The 18,907-nt window shown below is 39.8% G+C and overlaps 1 protein-coding gene across 3 annotated transcripts in view; it reads left to right on the top strand.

Moving 5' to 3' along the window:
• Nucleotides 1-1,324: 1,324 nt before the first annotated feature.
• The window catches only part of LOC119478058 (AT-rich interactive domain-containing protein 3B-like), a 62,604-nt gene continuing 45,021 nt past the window's right edge, over nt 1,325-18,907 (top strand). Inside the window, exons 1-2 of one of the 3 annotated variants that reach the window (XM_037752473.1) lie at nt 1,325-1,916; nt 4,791-5,423. In XM_037752473.1, the coding sequence (XP_037608401.1) occupies nt 1,764-1,916; nt 4,791-5,423 (786 nt within the window). In that variant the 5' untranslated portion in view covers nt 1,325-1,763. The other 2 variants (XM_037752465.1, XM_037752484.1) reach the window with 2 other exon arrangements.

An 18,907-nucleotide genomic window follows, 5' to 3' on the forward strand; every position in this document is an offset into this window, starting at 1 on the left:
GTGGAAAAAATGTAAGTCTCCCTCAAAAATAATCCAAGGCACACTGTAGTGTTTGAACAAAATTAAAATGCCTTTATTTTACATGGCAAAATGGTCATTTTAAACAATTATTGCCACGTAAAATAAAGGCATTTTAATTTTCCAACCAAACTAAATGCTATATTATAAAATGAAAATAAAGAATAAATTATAGGTAAATCTACTTTAATAAGAGTGTCATATGGTTTTTGTATTATTTAATTTAAACATTGCATCATAATTGAAATTTAGCATTCAGAGAAACGACTAGTTTGTTATTTAAAAAGCTTTGAAACATATATTTATACTTTTTCTTTATGCTACTACTACTGTTTCTTGCACAGACATCCAACCAAACTAAATACTATATTATAAAATGAAGATAGTGAATACATTAAAGGTAAAATCTACTTTAATAAGAGTGTCATATGGTTTTTGTATTATTTAATTTAAACATTGCATCATAATTGAAATTTAGCATTCAGAGAACTTACTAGTTTGTTATTTAAAAAGCTTTGAAACATATATATATAAATATAATTTTGCTTTATGGTACTACTACTACTGCATCTTGCACAGACATCCAAACTAAATACTATATTATAGTATTTATAATATAGATGCAGTAGTAGTAGCATAAAGCAAAAGTATATTTATATATCTGGGTATACTTTTGCTTTATGGTACTACTACTGCACCTTATATATATATATATATATATATATATATATATATATATATATATATATATATATATACATAAAGCAAAAGTATATATATATATATATACTTTTGCTTTATGCTTCTACTACTACTACTTCTTGCACAGACATCCAACCAAACTAAATGCTATATTATAAAATGAAGATAATGAATAAATTATAGGTAAAATCTACTTTAATAAGAGTGTCATATGGTTTTTGTATTATTTAATTTAAACATTGCATCATAATTGAAATTTAGCATTCAGAGAAACGACTAGTTTGTTATTTAAAAAGCTTTGAAACATATATTTATACGTTTGCTTTATGCTACTACTACTGTTTCTTGCACAGACATCCAAACTAAATACTATATTATAGTATTTATAATATAGATGCAGTAGTAGTAGCATAAAGCAAAAGTATATTTATATATCTGGGTATACTTTTGCTTTATGGTACTACTACTGCACCTTATATATATATATATATATATATACATATATATATATATATACATAAAGCAAAAGTATATATATATATATATACTTTTGCTTTATGCTTCTACTACTACTACTTCTTGCACAGACATCCAACCAAACTAAATGCTATATTATAAAATGAAGATAATGAATAAATTATAGGTAAATCTACTTTAATAAGAGTGTCATATGGAAGTGAAAAGGCTGTGAATGAGACTTGTTGCTGTGTCTGCTGGGCGGGTCTAAATGCTGCTGTGTGTCTCCATGCGGGGGGTGTCAATTGAAGGGGAGGAAAAAAAAAAAAAAAAAAGAAGGGAGTGAAGGGAGTTACCTCTCAGCAGCAGCAGAGATATGAGACCGGGCCATTTTCCACTCGGTCCGCTTTTCTATTAAAAGAAGGAAAAAAATCACGAAAATCACTGGGTGGAGGAAAAAAAGAAGAAGAAGAGAGCACAGCAGCAGCAGCAGCAGGAGCGTCATTATTATTATTCTACTGCTGGAGGATCTGTCGGTCGGTGTGTCTGTGCGTGTTTTTACGTCGCTCGGTGCGTGTTTACGGTGCATGCACAGTATCTCCTCTGCGCGTGTTTACAAGTTGTTTGAACGAAGAGCCACAAACCTGAGAGGAGGGAAGGACGAGAAAGACCGAGGAAGGAAGGAAGGAAGGAAGGAAGGAGGGATGGTGGACAATTCAAGCAGTAGTAAGGCACAAATGGTGAGTCGCGGTAATGCTTTTTACATTTCTCTCATCTGGGACGAGCTAGAAATAACAAAAACACTTCAAAAAGACGCAGTTTGACTGTCTGAAAGAAGAAGTTCTCACAGCTAATTTGACCGTATGGTAGGTTTTTTTTTTTTTTTTAACTTATTTTAACTTTGCAATCTTGTCAACACTGTAATACATGTTTAGAAAAAAATGCCTAACTTATTTACTACTTAATATGCTAGTTTTAGCTTATTTGTGTGAAACGCATAATGTTGTTAAGGTCTATTTCTGATGAGGATGTGGCAGCGAGCTCGCTAACTAAATGCGGAAAAGGTGTATCCGTTTAACAGTTTTAACTCATTTCTTTTCACTTTTAGTGGTTGTTTTGCCTTATTAATATGTCTGCAGTTCAGTTTACCTTTCTTTTTCATTTAACACTTTCTTGCTGAAGGCTTATATGGAAGCAGTTCATCAGTTTGAACACTATTTAGCTGCTAGTTAGTTATATGAATGACCATTCTACTGTTTTTGTAATGTGCCTGGTGACATTACTGTCAGTTTTAGTGATTTTTTCTGCTTCATTGTTTCTGCTTTTTCTCATGCTAAAAGCCTTATTAATGTGTCTGGAGTTCAGTTTACCTTCTTTTTCATTTAACACTTTCTTTCTGAAGGCTTATATGGAAGCAGTTCATCAGTTTGAACACTATTTAGCTGCTAGTTGATATGAATGACCATTTTACTGTCCTGTCTTTGCTAAAAAAGCAATATTTGGGGCCAATTATTCACCTCCTTGCTTTGATAAAGTGTATAATAGGAGTTTGCTATGAGAAATCACTGGACTGACTTACTCCTACAATAAGCCACAGTGTAATACTTCAAGTGAATAACTAACATTTGTATGTGTTTTTCTCATCTGGTATCACCAAAGAGTCTTTAAAGTGTAGCTGGGATACCTGTGTGCACTCCCTAAAACCTTGAAAGTGTTCTTCAGGGTTGCTTTAGTCCTTTTTTTTTTGCAAAGGTTTGGTTTGGCAGCTTTGTAATGTGCCTGGTGACATAGCTGTCAGTTTTAGTGATTTTTCTCTGCTTCACTGTTTCTGCTTTTAAACATGCTAAAAGCCTTATTAATGTGTCTGGAGTTCAGTTTACCTTTTTTTTTCATTTAACACTTTCTTGCTGAAGGCTTATATGGAAGCAGTTCATCAGTTTGAACACTATTTAGCTGCTAGTTGATATGAATGACCATTTTACTGTCCTGTCTTTGCTAAAAAACACAATATATGGGGCCAATTATTCACCCCCTTGCTTTGATAAAGTGAAATATGAGTTTGCTATGAGAGATCACTGTATTAACTTACTCCTACAATAAGCCACAGTGTAATACTTCAAGTGAATAACTAACATTTTGATGTGTTTTTCTCCTCTGGTATCACCAAAGAGTCTTTAAAGCGTAGCTGTGATACCTGTGTACACTCCCTAAAACCTCGTAATGTGCCTGGTGACATTGCTGTCAGTTTTAGGGATTTTTTCTGCTTCATTGTTTCTGCTTTTACTCATGCTAAAAGCCTGGAGGTCAGCTTACCTTTCTTTTTCAATTAACACTTTTTTGCTGAAGGCTTATATGTAAGCAGTTCATCTCCCCAACAGGTCAAACTAGCTGACGTTAACTAGTTTGAACACTATTTAGCTGCTAGTTGATATGAATGATCATTTTACTGTCCTGTCTTTGCTAAAAACGCAATATATTTGGGGCCAATTATTCACCCCCTTGCTTTGATAAAGTGTAATAGGAGTTTGCTATGAGAAAGCACTGTATTAACTTACTCCTATAATAAGCCACAGTGCAATACTTCAAGTGAATAACTAACATTTTTATGTGTTTTTCTCCTCTGGTGTTACCAGTTGTGATACCTGTGTGCAATCCCTTAAACCTTAAAAGTGTTCTTCAGGGTTGCTTTAGTCCTTTTCTTTTTTTTGCAAAGGTTTGGCCTTGCAGCTTTGTAATGTGCCTGATGACATTACTGACAGTTTTAGTGATTTTTCCTGCTTCATTGTTTGTTTGCTAAAAGTTGAGAGCCTTGAGAACACACAAGGGAGGATACATATTTTTCTTTGTTCATATAAGTATAGTTTAGATGTATTGCCATTTTATTCTCCTTGCTAAAAAACGCAATATTTGGGGCCAATTATTCACCCCTTGCTTTGATAAAGTGTATAAAAGGAGTTTGCTATGAGAAACCACTGTACTAACTTACTCCTACAATAAGCCACAGTGTAATACTTCAAGTGAATAACTAACATTTTTATGTTTTTTACGAGTCTTTCGTGGTTGGCTGCTGTGGTGTCTTAAATGTTTTAAAGTGTAGCTGTGATACCTGTGTGCACTCCCTAAAACTTTAAAAGTGTTCTTCAGGGTTGCAAGGGCAGCTTTGTAATGTGCCTGGTGACATAGCTGTCAGTTTTAGTGACTTTTCCTGCTTCATTGTTTCTGCTTTTACTCATGCTAAACGTTGAGAGCCTTGAGAACACACAAGGGAGGATACATATTTTTCTTTGTTCATATAAGTATAGTTTAGTTTCATTGCTGTGGTGCTGAAGATTTTCTAACTTTTGGCTCACTCACCCTGGTTCAAACATTGACTAAAATGACTGAGAGCAAGGAGTTACAATTTAGCAAGTTTTTACTACTGGTGGAAATGATATGGTTGGATTATCATGTTATTGTATTAAAATCAGGCATCTTTCGTTTCAAGTGTAGCTTTAGTTATTTATTTATTTTCGTGCATGTGCCTTACTCGTGTCTTATTTCATCCTTGTATAATGAGATAAAGGGGTAATTAGATTTCAGTATGTCATCCACGACTGCTTCTCTTCCTCCCACAGCCCAGCATGTCTCAGGAACCTGGTGTGGCCTTTCCTCAGAGCGCCTCTACAGGGGGGATGAAGCTGGAGGCGGTAATGGAGCAGCTCCAGCGCCAGCAGCAGGCCCGGCTGGAAATGGAGCGCAAGGAGAGGAAGCTGCGAGAGGCCCACATCATGTATGCCCAGCAGGTAGCCGCCCAGCAGGCCATCCTGGCGGCTGCCCGGGCTTCTGGGGCCAGCTTCATGGGCAAAGGCCTGGCTGGAGTTGTCCCCGGTGTTGGGTTGCCTCCCAGGGTCTCCAATCAGAGCAGCGTGGACTCGGAAAGAGAGGATGACGAGGACAGAGGCCGGTATTCTGGGGATGAGGACGACGACAATGAGATGATGGAGGGGGACGAGGGCAGTGACGAGGATGAGGCAAGTGCCAGCGGTCTGGAGTTCCTCCGCAAGCAGACCCTCGCTTTGCAGCAGAGTGCGTCCCGCATCCCGGCCCGTCCGTACGGCAGTTACTCCGCGTCGGCCCCCCAGAGGGCTGCATCCCCACCTATCAGAGTGAAGCAGGAACCTGACGAGGGCCTGTCTCCAGCGGGGCCTCACTCTGCTACCTCTCCAAACGGACAGGCCGACTGGGGATTAGACGATCACTTCAGACAGGTTAGTGCCCTGCTTTGGCTCCCTAGCCACCCCATTTCCTCCTTATTACTTCAAGTCTTGTTTTGGTCCAGTTATGTCTTCCGAAAGTTACCTTTTAAACATTGTCATGTGTATAAAGCAGGATTACTCTATTGAGAATGATTTTTGGACACTATATATGAAGGTTTTCCTCTGCCAAGCATATCTGTCTGAAAAAAATGTCAGATCTTTACGTATATTTAGTCAACACAGAGCTGCATAATCCAAACACTGTTCATTGTTACCCAAAGGAGTAAGGCCTTTCGCTGTTCATCACTCTCCCGTTGGGTTTGATTTCTCAGTCCAGCCCCCCTGCTGTGCGCGACTGCTTAATCTTGATTTTGTGACAAATCTCTCCAGCAGTATATTTGAGAGACAATTCAAATCTCTGCGGATGAATGACCGCTGATTGGCTTTTGTGGCTAAAAATCCTCCTAAGTGAGTCCTGGCAGAGGGCCAGGCTGGGGCGCAATGTGTTCACACTAGTTCTCTCCCTCTGCGCTCACATTCAGTGTGTGTGTGTGTGTGTGTGTGTCTCTCTCGCTCTCCGTCCCTCTTGGCGCTTTGCTCAGCCTCTGGTTTGGCTCTGATCCAGGTAGCGGAGTGAGCCAGGGCAGGACTGCTGCTGTGAGGCTGTGGGTGGTTGGCCGGGTCAGCACGAGGATTTTGGGTGGGTGGGAAGTTTGGATGTAGTACACACAGTAGCAACCTGTCACCCCTCTCTACCCCCCAACCCAAGAGTTTCGGCTGTGTGCCAAGTGCACTTTCCCTTGGAGGTAAATATTGCCTCAGCACAGTGTTACAAAACGCTGGAATGCCAACTGGGAAGCGAGCCAAGCTACATGTGGTTTAGCATCATAGCTCAGGACATAGCAGGTTAAAGAGAGCTCAGCAGCATGTGGGTGATATAAAAAGCCTTAGTTGCACAAGAGTGGGCAGTGTCAGAGGACATATCGGAGCTCGATGCTGCACTATCATGTGTCTGGATTTTATTACTGTCTATTTAAAGGCAAATGTCTTTGAATGGTGCTTCTCTTGACCACATTTCCAAATTTAGGTAAGGCAGTAGTAAAGAGGTGGGAGGAGGAGCAGTAGTAGTCTTATTGTATATAATCTAGAGTTTCTGCCCTCACACGGATCTGCTGGAGATGATTAAAAAACATCACTTGATTATGAATATTGTATGATATGGAGTTTCATTGCATTGTTTGAGCTGCTTATTGTTTCCATAGGTGTCAGAAAGAGTGGAGTAGTATTATACTGCGAGATGGCCAGGCTCTTGTGTGAACGATGTCAGAACAGAAGATCACAGCAGCCAAAGTTGTAGCTGACCAGTGGCCTATCTGTAGCCCGGTGTCTTTTATTAGGGAGAGGCGGGCCGAGCCTGGGGGTTGGGGGAGGCATTATGGGACGAGAATTGGTCTGGCCTTTTTTTTTTGTTTCCTCTCTTTTATCTTTCCTGTCATTATGTCAGCTCTGCAGTATTTAATGACGGCTCATCTCTTCAGGCAGTTTCAGGTTGCACCGCTGTAGGGGGAGGGGGACAGTGGAGGCAGGGGAACTGTTTTTTTTTTTTTTTTTGATGTCATTGTCTTCGAGAGGCCAGAGACGAGCCAGGCAGATGCCGCAAATACCGACCTCCCACTCCCCCCTCTATAATAATGTAGGGAGGAGCACATTTATTATGTCCTAAAAGCAGTGACAGAGGAGAGATGGGATGGCTAGCTAGAAGAAACAAATGTACGGAAGACCATTTACATTAACATTTACATTTTATGTAGCCCGTCACATTGGGAGGAGGCTTTTAAACAAAGCACCCTGCGTGTAAATGCTGTGACCACAAACATAATAATAATGTCCATTTGCTAGTTCACCCACATTTGAAGCAACTATTATTGCAAAGGTCAGACATAGGTCCTAAACAGTGGGTGGAACATGAGTGACATACTGCAGGATAAGAACAAACAACCATTGCATATCGCTGTAGTAACAAGTTTAGTTGTATGCCAGCAGCAACACTTGACTGACAGCCGTTTGATTAGTCTGTCTTGTAGTCCTGTACTCCTAAGTGTTTTGAGTGTATATGAGTGGTGAGGGCCTGTACAGGTCAGATGGGGGTGGACAGACACGGGTAGCCAGTGTTTTCGTGTCAGTGATGTATGTGTGGTGACCTCAGCCCCGTCCTAAACAGCAGAGTAAATAATTGTCAAACAAGGGGATGGACAAAGGCGTCGCGTGGAGAAAGAGAGAGCCAGGGTGGGCAGCCGGACAGCCTCAGCACTTTGGCCTCCACCGCAGTGGGACAGAGGCTGCATGACCCCTGTAATCCACCCCCCCCCCCCACATCCCCACCCCTCCGGCTCACACACACACACGTCCATAGACCCCTTCACTCCTTGCGATAATCCCTCTGTGATTAATAGTTTTAATCATGCCCGCAGAACACAGATTGTGTCTTATGTCGCACTGTATCGCTGATGACAGCGCTTCAGTTGGATTGGCTGGATGTTGAAACTGAGAGGTGGTCTGTGGTATGCTACAGGTGGTGTGTGGGAGCAGTGGCTTTCGTTCCACAGGTTTAGAAGTTTTATGTTAAAATGCCGTTTGTTCCTGGGCAACTCTGTCTTGTGACAAATGAGACAAAGTGGAGGCAGTGAGCAGAGCATGTCTGCATTTAAATTGCTGTGATCACAGAGGGAGAGTGATGACAAGGCTAGAAGACATAGAAACCGATATGAGTACTTCTCTCTCATCACATCACAGGGCTGAATAATATGTTTTAGGAGTGCTTGCCAGGCTTGTAATTAGGCATCACGTTGACAGATTGTTGGCCACATTAAAATTGTTTGTAATTGGGGTGGTGCGTTGGTGTTGTGTAATGATATCCCATGATTCAATGAATCACATTATTAGGGGTGGGGAAAAAAAACAATTCACCTATGTAATGCATTTTTTTTTATTTTATTTATGAATTTGAAATACATTTTTTAATACCAGAATCGATCAAATTGCTTCATTTGAATCTATATGAAGGAAGTCACCGCTTTTATTGTTGTAGCCCGAGTAACGTGACATCATATCCGTTCTGTATCCGTCAACCAAAACAAACCGCAGTCGGTCGTAACGAGAAAGCAGAAAACAGCGGAGGGTCCATGTGGATATGTCCTGTACCTGTTAAATCCAAAGTGGTAAACACTACACATACAGTAAAGTATGGAAACACTGTGGGTTTCACACATTGCCAGGAAAAGCAGAGCTAACTCTGTCATGGACAGGAAACATGCGGTCAAGCCAGCCGTCACTCGCATTTCCTACACTTCATACACGTGCGACTATGTCTTGTTTTCAAAATAAGGTGTTAACAAAGGAAACTGTACACACAAAATACATTAATAATTCCTGACAATGAATGATATATTTGACTTCAGGACATCTCTGACTACAAAGTAAAATTCCCTAGAAGTGTATGATTCAACTTTTCCCATTGTCTAGTGTTAAAAAACTTAACAAAAATTGCAATAAATCCTAATATCTAATCACAATTCGTGTACAATCGCAATACTTACTTAGCTTTTGATTGCGCAAGGTAACGTATTTAGAAGGCTCAATTACAAGAGGCTGGATAATTACCCCCTACAGCCTGATTAGATTTATAGTTTGTCATTTGGGTCGGATCAGAGAGGTTTTTAATGAAGAAATGCTGCAAACCAGGTCAGGATAATATGGAAAACGTTGTTGTTTCATCATGTCACACTAAGTAAATCAGTGCAAATGCAGTACTCTTATTTGCCTGGGCAGAACAGAAGAAGGCACAGCTAGTCTACAGCTTGGGTGACGGATACATTTGACACATTAGTGTTGTCCAACAAAGGCAAACAGACCGCAGTGGTCCAAATCTGGTTTCTGGAGGTGACAAGGCATCTGTTCCTGCTGAGCCCTGCCATCATTTGCCACCCTTGAAGCCCTGCTTCTGCTGCTCGAGCACTGAAGCCTGTCTGTTGAGCCAGCGCTGTTGCATAATTTAGCTGTCGCCCCAGCAACACATCAGCCAGGAAGTGGGGAGCTGCACGGCTGCAGCGCAGAGATCAATAAGGATTGTGTTTGAGCTTTTAGAGGCTGGAATGTTTGGACTCGTTTATGGTTCATTTATGATAAGTGAGGAGGACATTGTAGTTAGCAGATGGACTCATGTTTTCATTTTGACAGTGGAATGTGGAACAAATCTGCCCTGGTGAATCAGCCCACCCGCTGCAGTGTTGTTGGGAAGGCCACTGGTTGTGTGAGAAGCGTACAACAGTATCATCATGTCTCTCCGTAGTGTCTCAGCGGGAGCCGGGGCGCCTCGCTGCCTGATGTGCATGCTCCATATATGCCAACCTGACCTGATTTCTGCTTTCTGAATGATATGTTGGTGTCTCACATGCCATAACTGTCAGTGGGTTTTAAATGGTGTACTTAGTCTTATACTGTTTACTGGACTTCCTGTTAGGCTGATGTAATAAGGCTGGAATTACCATCTGACCCCTATTTGTACAAACCGCATGCAAATGGAGGTAATTCAGATGAGAAACAATGAGGAAGGCTGAGGGCCATTAAAACATGTCGCAGTGCTTGTTCAGAACAAGAAGCTTATCTGTAATGTGTGAAACCTGTATTTTCTCTGTTGAGCTACAAGAGGAATTGAAAACCTCAACCCTGACTGCTCATTTCTGCTGTGAACACTGACAACAATGCTTTCATATCACAATGAATACATTGTTTTACATGTTTGAACCAAGAATAAAAGAACGTTGCAGAGAAGGACCAACTCTGCACATTAAGTCAGTACGTCAGTTATTGTTTAGCACAGTGTAAGTGCCGATAAATTCTTAAATTTCCTTATTCAAGCTTCTTTTGTTTAACAGTTCAGTGGTTCCCACATTTGAGGATTTTTGACCACCAAGATGAAAATTGAATGACTTGTAAAATTGGGATTCCTTGACCTTATGTGTCAAGGAATATGTCATTTTAATCTAAATGGAGCACTAATACATTTCCTTTTTACATGTATTCCTGATGCACACTCACTTACATTTATTAACGCTCTTTTCTATTTTTCTTCATTACTTCTTCTGAATGTGAGTCATTTTAATTCCTCACCAGGTTCTTTATCATCTGGATGACTTCATGACTACAAAATTATGTTACTAATGACATTTGTGATGAATGGCCAGGACTCTAAATGGTTAACCTCATTTCCAAATCCCCCCCCTGAGCTACAACACTGATCTCAACACAGATAAGGCTGTCCATAAGGTGTCTGATTTTAACTTTATTTTTAGCTCACCGGGGGGAAATTCTCCTCAATATTTTTGACATGCTATTTCTTTCTCTATTCCTGTTTTCATGTTGTCCAACCAGAACAACTACAACATGAATGTGACGTGTGCACTGTTTGCTAGAACAGACAGAGTTAAAAGATTTGCATTTTATTGTTGTTTTGCATTCAGGTTTGTGCAACAAGCACTTCAATTAATTAAAAAAAAATGTTTTTAAGTGATCTGCCTGTTTAGTTCAGGCTTTATAAAAACTAAAAGCACTTTATGTCAGTTATTATTTTACTTTTGCATGTCTTTTTCTATTAAGTGCTAAACTCTCTTTGGGGGGTTGGTTTTGGTAGCATTTTGAACAGAGGTGTAGTGTTTACACATTCATTTATATGGTGCGCTGCTGTGGGATTTTTTCAGTTTGTGTTTGTAGTTCAATGCTGTGTGAACCTTGCTTTGCCTCATTAACAGCAGGCCTTGGCTGGTTGGGTCGGATGGAGGCGACCGGGCTTTTAACTCTGGATTGCCTTCTTTAATGGCATTTTTCTGATTGATACTACGTCGTACTTAATGTAGCCCGACTGGTATGGCGACGGCTGAATTTGTGTCGTAATTATATTTTGCTATTCCAGTTTCCAGTAGAGTTGATGTATAGGCAGTATTGGAACATTTAACTTCATTTGAATTGTCTGTTAAAAATAGTCCCATATGAAAGGTCAAAAGTGAAGTAATACAATCTTGTTATACAATACAATATTCATCCAAATAGCCAAGCCTGTGAGCTGTGTATTAGAACGTCAAAGATTAATTGATTAGTTATCAACTATTAAAATAATAGCCAAGTATTTTGATAATTGATTAATCGGTTTGAGTCATTTTTTTAGAAGATTTTAGCTTCTTCAATGTGAATATTTTCTGGTTTCTTTAGTCATCTTTGACCGTAAACTGAATATCTTTGAGTTGTGGACAAAAAGAAGAAAAAAAAACTGATCGTCATTTTTCACCACTTTCTGACATTTTATAAACCAAACAACTAATCGATTAATCGAGAAAATAATCAACAGATTAACGGACAATGATATAATCATTAGTTGCAGCCCTACTGTGTATGACAATGACCACATTATGATACATTTATTTTAAATCTAAGCTGGTGACATTTTTGGCAGCCACCAAATATTAATCTGGATAAACTGAAAATCTCCAGTATGGCATAGTAGTGTTGCAATGCTTACTGATTTTTGATGCCAGTTTGTCAAGTGCATAAGTGTAACACTGCCAGCTCAAGTGACCTGAACTTGCTCAACTGAGATTATAACAACTTTCTATGTTTTTGGTACATTAGTGTGGATGGGAAACATCTATTAAACGAGTGTGGGTGGGAAATTGTTCACATGCGAATGACAATTTCAGATATATCTGAATTGGGAGTGTAAGGTGTAATCGTGCTGGTGTAGACCAAGTTTCATTTTGTGCTGACCTGCTCTTAACAGCTACGTGTGGACGATTCCCCCTGCCCAGAAATAGAGGTATTGAATTTAGTAGCTAGATGAAGGGGGGGAGGGAGGAGGAGATACTGTGGAAGGAGAAGAGGGGTTAGTGGTCTGGCCCAACACACTACACTACGCTGCCCCACCCAGAGGAAACATTCCAGACGGAATTAAAGAGTTAACTCTTCAAACAGTGAACATTCCCACCGGGGGCTCCCAACAAGAGACAGGGGGCTTGACGGGGGTGGGTGGGTGGGTGTCCGTGTTGTAGTCGGGGCCCCTGATTGGTGATCTTTCAATTCATTTCACTCGGTGTCGCAGGGGCCGTAAAAGAAAAAAGCCAAAGGGCCTGAATGGGAGGAGCTGGATGGGAGGGCTCGCTGGTGCAGGCAGAGACACTTTATTTTATTTGTCTGAGTCCCAAAGGGCACATCTGCTGCTGGCAGACGGGAGGAGGCTTCTCTTGGTGTGTGTCCAGTCCCCTCACCTCAGCCACTGGTCAAACACAGTACTAATGGCAGTGTGTAGTAGGGCTGGGACGATTCACAGATCTCCAGATTTGATATCACGATACTTGGGTGCCAATTCGATATGTATTGCGATTCGAGATAGCGATTTATTGCGATTTTTATTAACTTTTTTAACACTAGACCATGGGGAAAAAGTTGAATCATACACTTCTAGGGACTTTGACTTAGGAAAATATCTAAATTGATAGAGTGAAATGTTTGATTTTCAACATCTATGTAGTCAAATGTCCTGAAGTCAAATATATCAGTCACTGTCAGGCATTATTTAATTTTTCCAGCAACCCAAAAATCAAAGAATAAAGACATTTCCCTCACAAATTAGTGATATTTTCTTTTTAATTTATAAGGGACTTGTAATGTTTTATACTTCTGGTTAACATAATCTAATCAATCTTATTTCTTTATATGTATTTTTTATATACAATTCTCTTTGTTAACACTTTATTTTGAAAACCGGACGTAGTAACACATGTATACTTCTGCGAACTTCGCCAAGTCCGTCGCTAGCTCTCCCGTCAGCTCCGTTGTCTTTCTACATCCATGGTCCGCTCCATCGGGGCCGTTTGAATGCATTTAACATAAATGTCAGTATATGTGTGCTCTATAGTTGTAGCGTCGGCTGCTTTGACCATGGAAATGCGTGTGACGGCTGGCTTGACCGCACGTTAACTCAATACGATAACGTTTCCTGTCCATGACAGAGTTAGCATGCAGCTTTAGCCATGATGTCTAGCTCTGCTTTTCCTGGCAATGTGTGAAATCCATACTTTACTGTATGTGAAGTGTTTACCACATTGGATTTAAAATGTGAGATGATGATGATGATGTTGTGATGGTATCGGCAGATACCGAGTACCGATCCGATACCAGTGTTTAATTAATAAGCTGTATGCCTCACTGTGTGGAAGTGACTGGGATCATTCTTTTATGTGTGAGGCAACATCAGGCTTGACTTAATCATAGCTTTCTTAACTTTGTTAAACAAAATGTAACAAATAAATACATATATATACATTTTTGTGAATTGTTATTTATTATTAAAATAATAAATCACCAACAACTCTGTAAAAAATCTTCAAAAATTTACAGAATTTACAATTCCTTTTTAATGCAGCAACAAATTGGTCAAAATTTAAACAGAAATTAAAATTCCAGTCCATAATGTATATGGTATATAAACATAGAATTGAATTGAATATGGCCCCATTGTCACCCGATCCAACTGTTTGAGTCAGTATCGGCCCAATATCAGATCCGGTATCGGTGCATCCCTAGAATGGTTTACATTGATAGTTACATTTTCACTCTACATTGTTAGTTTGGGTCAAGTATATGCCACACTAATATCCTAGATGGAGAATACTTGGACCAAACTTCTTTTAAATGGAGCCCGGTTGTCCCATGGCTTGAAAACATTTGGAAGAGCTATTTATTTTTAACTAAACACAGTTTTTCTAGCATCAAACCTGTTCAAATGTATGTTATACATCCAACATTGGATACATTTCCATTAGTCTTAATTTTATAATTTACAAGTGTCAATTGTGTCATAGATCTTATTTGTAGTTTCCCCATTTCTCACGTCTATACCTCCTTCAGCGAGATAGAAAACGCAGCTGTTACGACGTTGAAATGCTCATTTCCTTTGTGGCTGTATTATCTATATACGTTGGTGATTTGCATTGTGGACATGTTTGCGTATAGTTGGGCCCCTCGAAGTCCGATTGTTCCACACCTCAATTCAGATCCCACTTTAACTGCCACTAGTCCCTTGAATAACAGAAATGTCTTTACGAGAGGAATAAGTAGTGTATGTTGTGCTCCTCACAACAGACCCATTTTATATTGCTTTGCCAAATGTACCTGTTAAGAGCACAAGGTCTCCTTGCCTTTTGTGTTAGAGGTGTTTGCCTTGCAGCTCAAGTAATCGCTCCTACGACATCATGCAAATGACCTTTTGGATGACCCCTCATGCGCATCGTCGCCGAGGGCCACGCTGCTGCTCGTCTCCATTTAATTGAATTGAAAGGCAAAAAGTTCTCACATTTAAATGCAAATGTTGCATGTCCATTAGAGTTGTCACACTTTTTTTCCCCCCAAATCGACCCTGGAGGATTGACTTCCTTGCTCCTAATGGAAACTGAGCTACTGATGCCTGTTGTAATTTGATCAGTTGGTAGTGAAACCACAAGCCCCCCCTCCCCAGCCACACCAGTGCTGGTTCCATTCGTCCTTTACAACCACTCCCACTCAGCATATCTCAACACCTGCTCTTTAATGAAGGCAAACAGAGAGCGGGGAATAGCCAAATGAAACAAAGACGTCCACCAGCCCCTTCGGCAGCTGCAGCAGGGAAGTAGAGCCAAGGTCATATGACACTGTTGAGCAAAGTCTCCCTGAGTTTTATATAGGCTGACTGCATATAGTGATATATACAGTACACACATGTATATAGACTACTGTTCACACTGTGTGTTGCAGTGACCCTTGGCACAGTATGTGAGGTCCTGTTGTCCTTGTACCGTGTACAGTGTGGTCTCATATATATACTGTGTGTTTAACATGTTGGTCTGCTCACGTGGTGCATTCGTTGCATGTACAGATGATACTTGAGTTTTACCTGAGTTTTCCAGCAGTGAAGCCATGTCAAGCTAAACATACATTTTAAGTGTAACCATCCTATTAAAGTATTTGTCACAACAACATAATCACTAAAGTTATTCTGATAATGTCATCACCACTGACTTAAGCTTGGTATTGTGTCTTTCGATTCTAGTGTCAGTGTGATACTAAAATAATAATCCTTTTTGTTTTGAGGAGTGTGAACAAAGCCCTTTTTTTTCATTTTGCAAAAGAAGCCAAACTTCAGTTTCAAAGAAACTCCAATATCAGGATACTTTTGACCAAATACCTCAATATTGATATTGTAAATATTGTAGTGTTGACTATTGGTGCTTTTACAAAATACTTACACAATGAGCTTTTTGATAAATAATCATCAGTAATATGGATATAATATAAGTGGGTAAGGGCAAATAAAAGAACAGCTAGAATAGTTTGGTAAGTTCAGAAAATTACATCACTTTACTATAATGCAGCCTTTAAAACCAGGAAAAGACAACACTCATGCAATATTACCATTTCTAAAATCTAAGATATTTAGTCTCATATCACGATATTGATATAATATAGATATATTGCCCAGTCCTATTGCCAACACATTTCGGTTAGTGCCAAAAAAAAAAGTATTACGGTTCGATACAGTGATTGCATTTAAAGTGACTTCACTAACGTAACCATTTCCCTCGGTTTGTGTTGCTGTAACGTCCACATTGCAGGACTGCGTAATGTAGATAAAGTCATATTGCAGTTCTTTTGGTGTGATATAATTGTTTTATCCCTCAGGAGAAAAGGTGTTAGTAGAGGTACAAATTCTGTGTCTTAATTTTAATGATGACATTGTTTGCAGTTAAGGTGTAGGCTCTGTTATATCTGGGACATAAACCAATGTGACAGTTAAGAGAACGTCTTCTTTACGACGCTAATTTAATAAGTAAAATGATGAAATTGTTTTTACAGTTAAGGTGTGGTCTCTGTCATATCTGGGACATATAGCAACTTGACAACTATGAGTACGTCTTATTTACGATGCTAATTTAATAAGTTCAATGATGAACTTGTTTGGAATTAAGGTGTAGGCTGTGTCAAATCTGGGACGTAAAGCAACGTGACATTTCTGAGAACGTCTTTCTTGCGATGCATCATAAGTTTAATGATGGAATTGTTTGCAGTTAAAGTGTAGGCTGTGTCATATTGGGGACATAAAGCAACGTGACATTTATGAGAACATTTGTGTTGCAGCCACAACTTTCTCCAACTGGTAAACTGCAGTTGCCGACAAAAGATCTGGTCTCTTTGGCAGTTCTGGCCTCCACTTTGCTGCTTGTAGAGCCAAGCAGTGAGGAGGTTAAGAGTGAGAGTCGTCTATTGTTAGTGGCTTTCTTGGCTGTCTTCTGCAACTGCTTTGGCTGAGCTCCAAGCTGGTGTCAGGGCTCTGTAAGGTGCTAACTGGGCCACTGTGTCAAGGCCCTTGGGTAAACACAGAAAGAGGTACAGGAGTCTTTCCTTTCACTGAAGCCTGCCGGCTTTTCAGGCTGCACAGTCATCGCGCTGCCTGCCAAAATCCCATGTAGTTTATAATAGCATGTGGCCAGATTGTTCGGCTGCCAAGTCTTCAAACACAAGCCGAGTGTAATCACGTGCTTGTAAGAGGCAGCTAACAGCAGAGGAGAAAGGAAGAGAAAAAAAAAAGGTCCTGGCTGCTGCCCAGGAAACGTCACATTACACTGAAAGCAATGTGTTCACAGCTCAGCTTCCAACATTTACATTCTACATTCAGAGCTGTACATCCTCCAAAGCTGTTCACTTCCTGAATCACAATCATCACAAGAAACCAACAGTGAGCAGCGTGTCTGTCAAAGCCACTGGCTAGTAATCACAAGTGTTGTGTTAGAGTATACACAGCTTCTTATAGGAAAAAAAAACACAACTCCTGCTAGCATGAGCAAAGTCCTGTTTGTAATCATTCATTCACACAGTATATTGGAGAGCAGAGGTATGTTGAAGAATATGAACATTTTCTTTTCTTTTGGACAAAATCTCTTGTGCAGATCACATATACTCCTGAGAGCTTAGATGGCTGTGCATTTCTGGATAAAAGAGCATTTCTTAAATATGTGATATATGTGGTGGTATGTCTGCATAAAGTAATGAAATTAAACAAGCTAATCAAATAGACAGATGTTGATCACGTTGTCATATTTCGAGGAATTAAAAATCAGGCCTCGGTTCAATACAGCATGCTGCCTCTGACTGCATTTCATTCCTATTATCAGTTTATGTATTTAGCTTTATAGGTGTAAAATATTTGTTTTAGTTTGTACTTAGGCAGTGGACTGTCAGACCCTTTTTTAAATTAATATTTGCATGGTTGTCAGCAGCACACAAATGACTGGATTCACCCCTCGTAACTCTTTTATTGAAGAATTTCAGATGACAAAAAACACATCGGGCTCTGACCTGTAGCTGATCTGGTTAATAGACAATCACACTGTGAATAGTACTATGGACCATGTCAACTGCAGTCAATAATTTCAAAAGCCACGTTAGTAAATGATTAAAGAGTGGCACAGAAAATTGAATTATTAACAGCAGGGGCTGCAGCGAATGTAGGTTATTATAAGAGCTATATGTTGTAGCATGAGGAGGTTATCAGAAGTCCGTCGTTTGGTATCCTTCAGTGTGATGGAGCCTGCAGCGCTGAATTTTTTCTTTGCTCTTTATTATTTGACAACAGAAATATAATCTTGCCACGCCCCGTCCTTCTTAAGCAGGTACTGAGTGGGGTATTTACATAATCACGAGTATCAGATCCCGAGGCTCTTTTCTAACAAACATCAGCATATTAATGTGGTTCAACAATGTTTGTGGCAGATTTGGGATGCCCCAACCCCCAGCGAGGCCAGCCTTGATTAGTCAGCCATCTGTTCAAACAAAGACATCTCAGGTTTTCCTGTCCTAAATAAATGTGATTAGAAAACCTGAGGAAGCTCCACGCTGTCAGCGCAGGGAGGAAGTGTGCTCAGAGCATTTCCTTAAAATAACTAATGGTAACTGAATGATTGATAGCACAAAATTCATTGCATTTGGAGGCAGCGTTCTCAGTTGATCACTCATACTTTGGAATGAGACTTTTAACTAATGCATGTGGACTTTACATGAGTGAGCATACGTATGAAATTGAGTTCATCAAATTAGAGCTACTTGTGCTTTATGGAGATGGCATTGTTGAAAAACACTCTTTATAGTGTTTGGTTGAAACAATAATGGCATATAGGCTATAGCTGTGCACAATAGGAGTAGAATTAAATTGAAATAAGGTTGAGTGAATGTGCTGTGCAAACATCGGCTTACCTGTAATTCTGTAATTGGAAACCCTTTATGTCTTTGCATTTATTGGTTTTACTATTCACAGTATGTCCTTTTTCTGCAGTTGTATAACATTTAATACAGTCTGTTTGCTCTGTTATCTATATCATATTCCCTGCTGCAGCTGCAACAACCCAATTTCCCTACGAGAA

Source organism: Sebastes umbrosus, chromosome 2, assembly GCF_015220745.1.
Source record: "Sebastes umbrosus isolate fSebUmb1 chromosome 2, fSebUmb1.pri, whole genome shotgun sequence".
Classification (NCBI taxonomy): Eukaryota; Metazoa; Chordata; class Actinopteri; order Perciformes; family Sebastidae; genus Sebastes; species Sebastes umbrosus.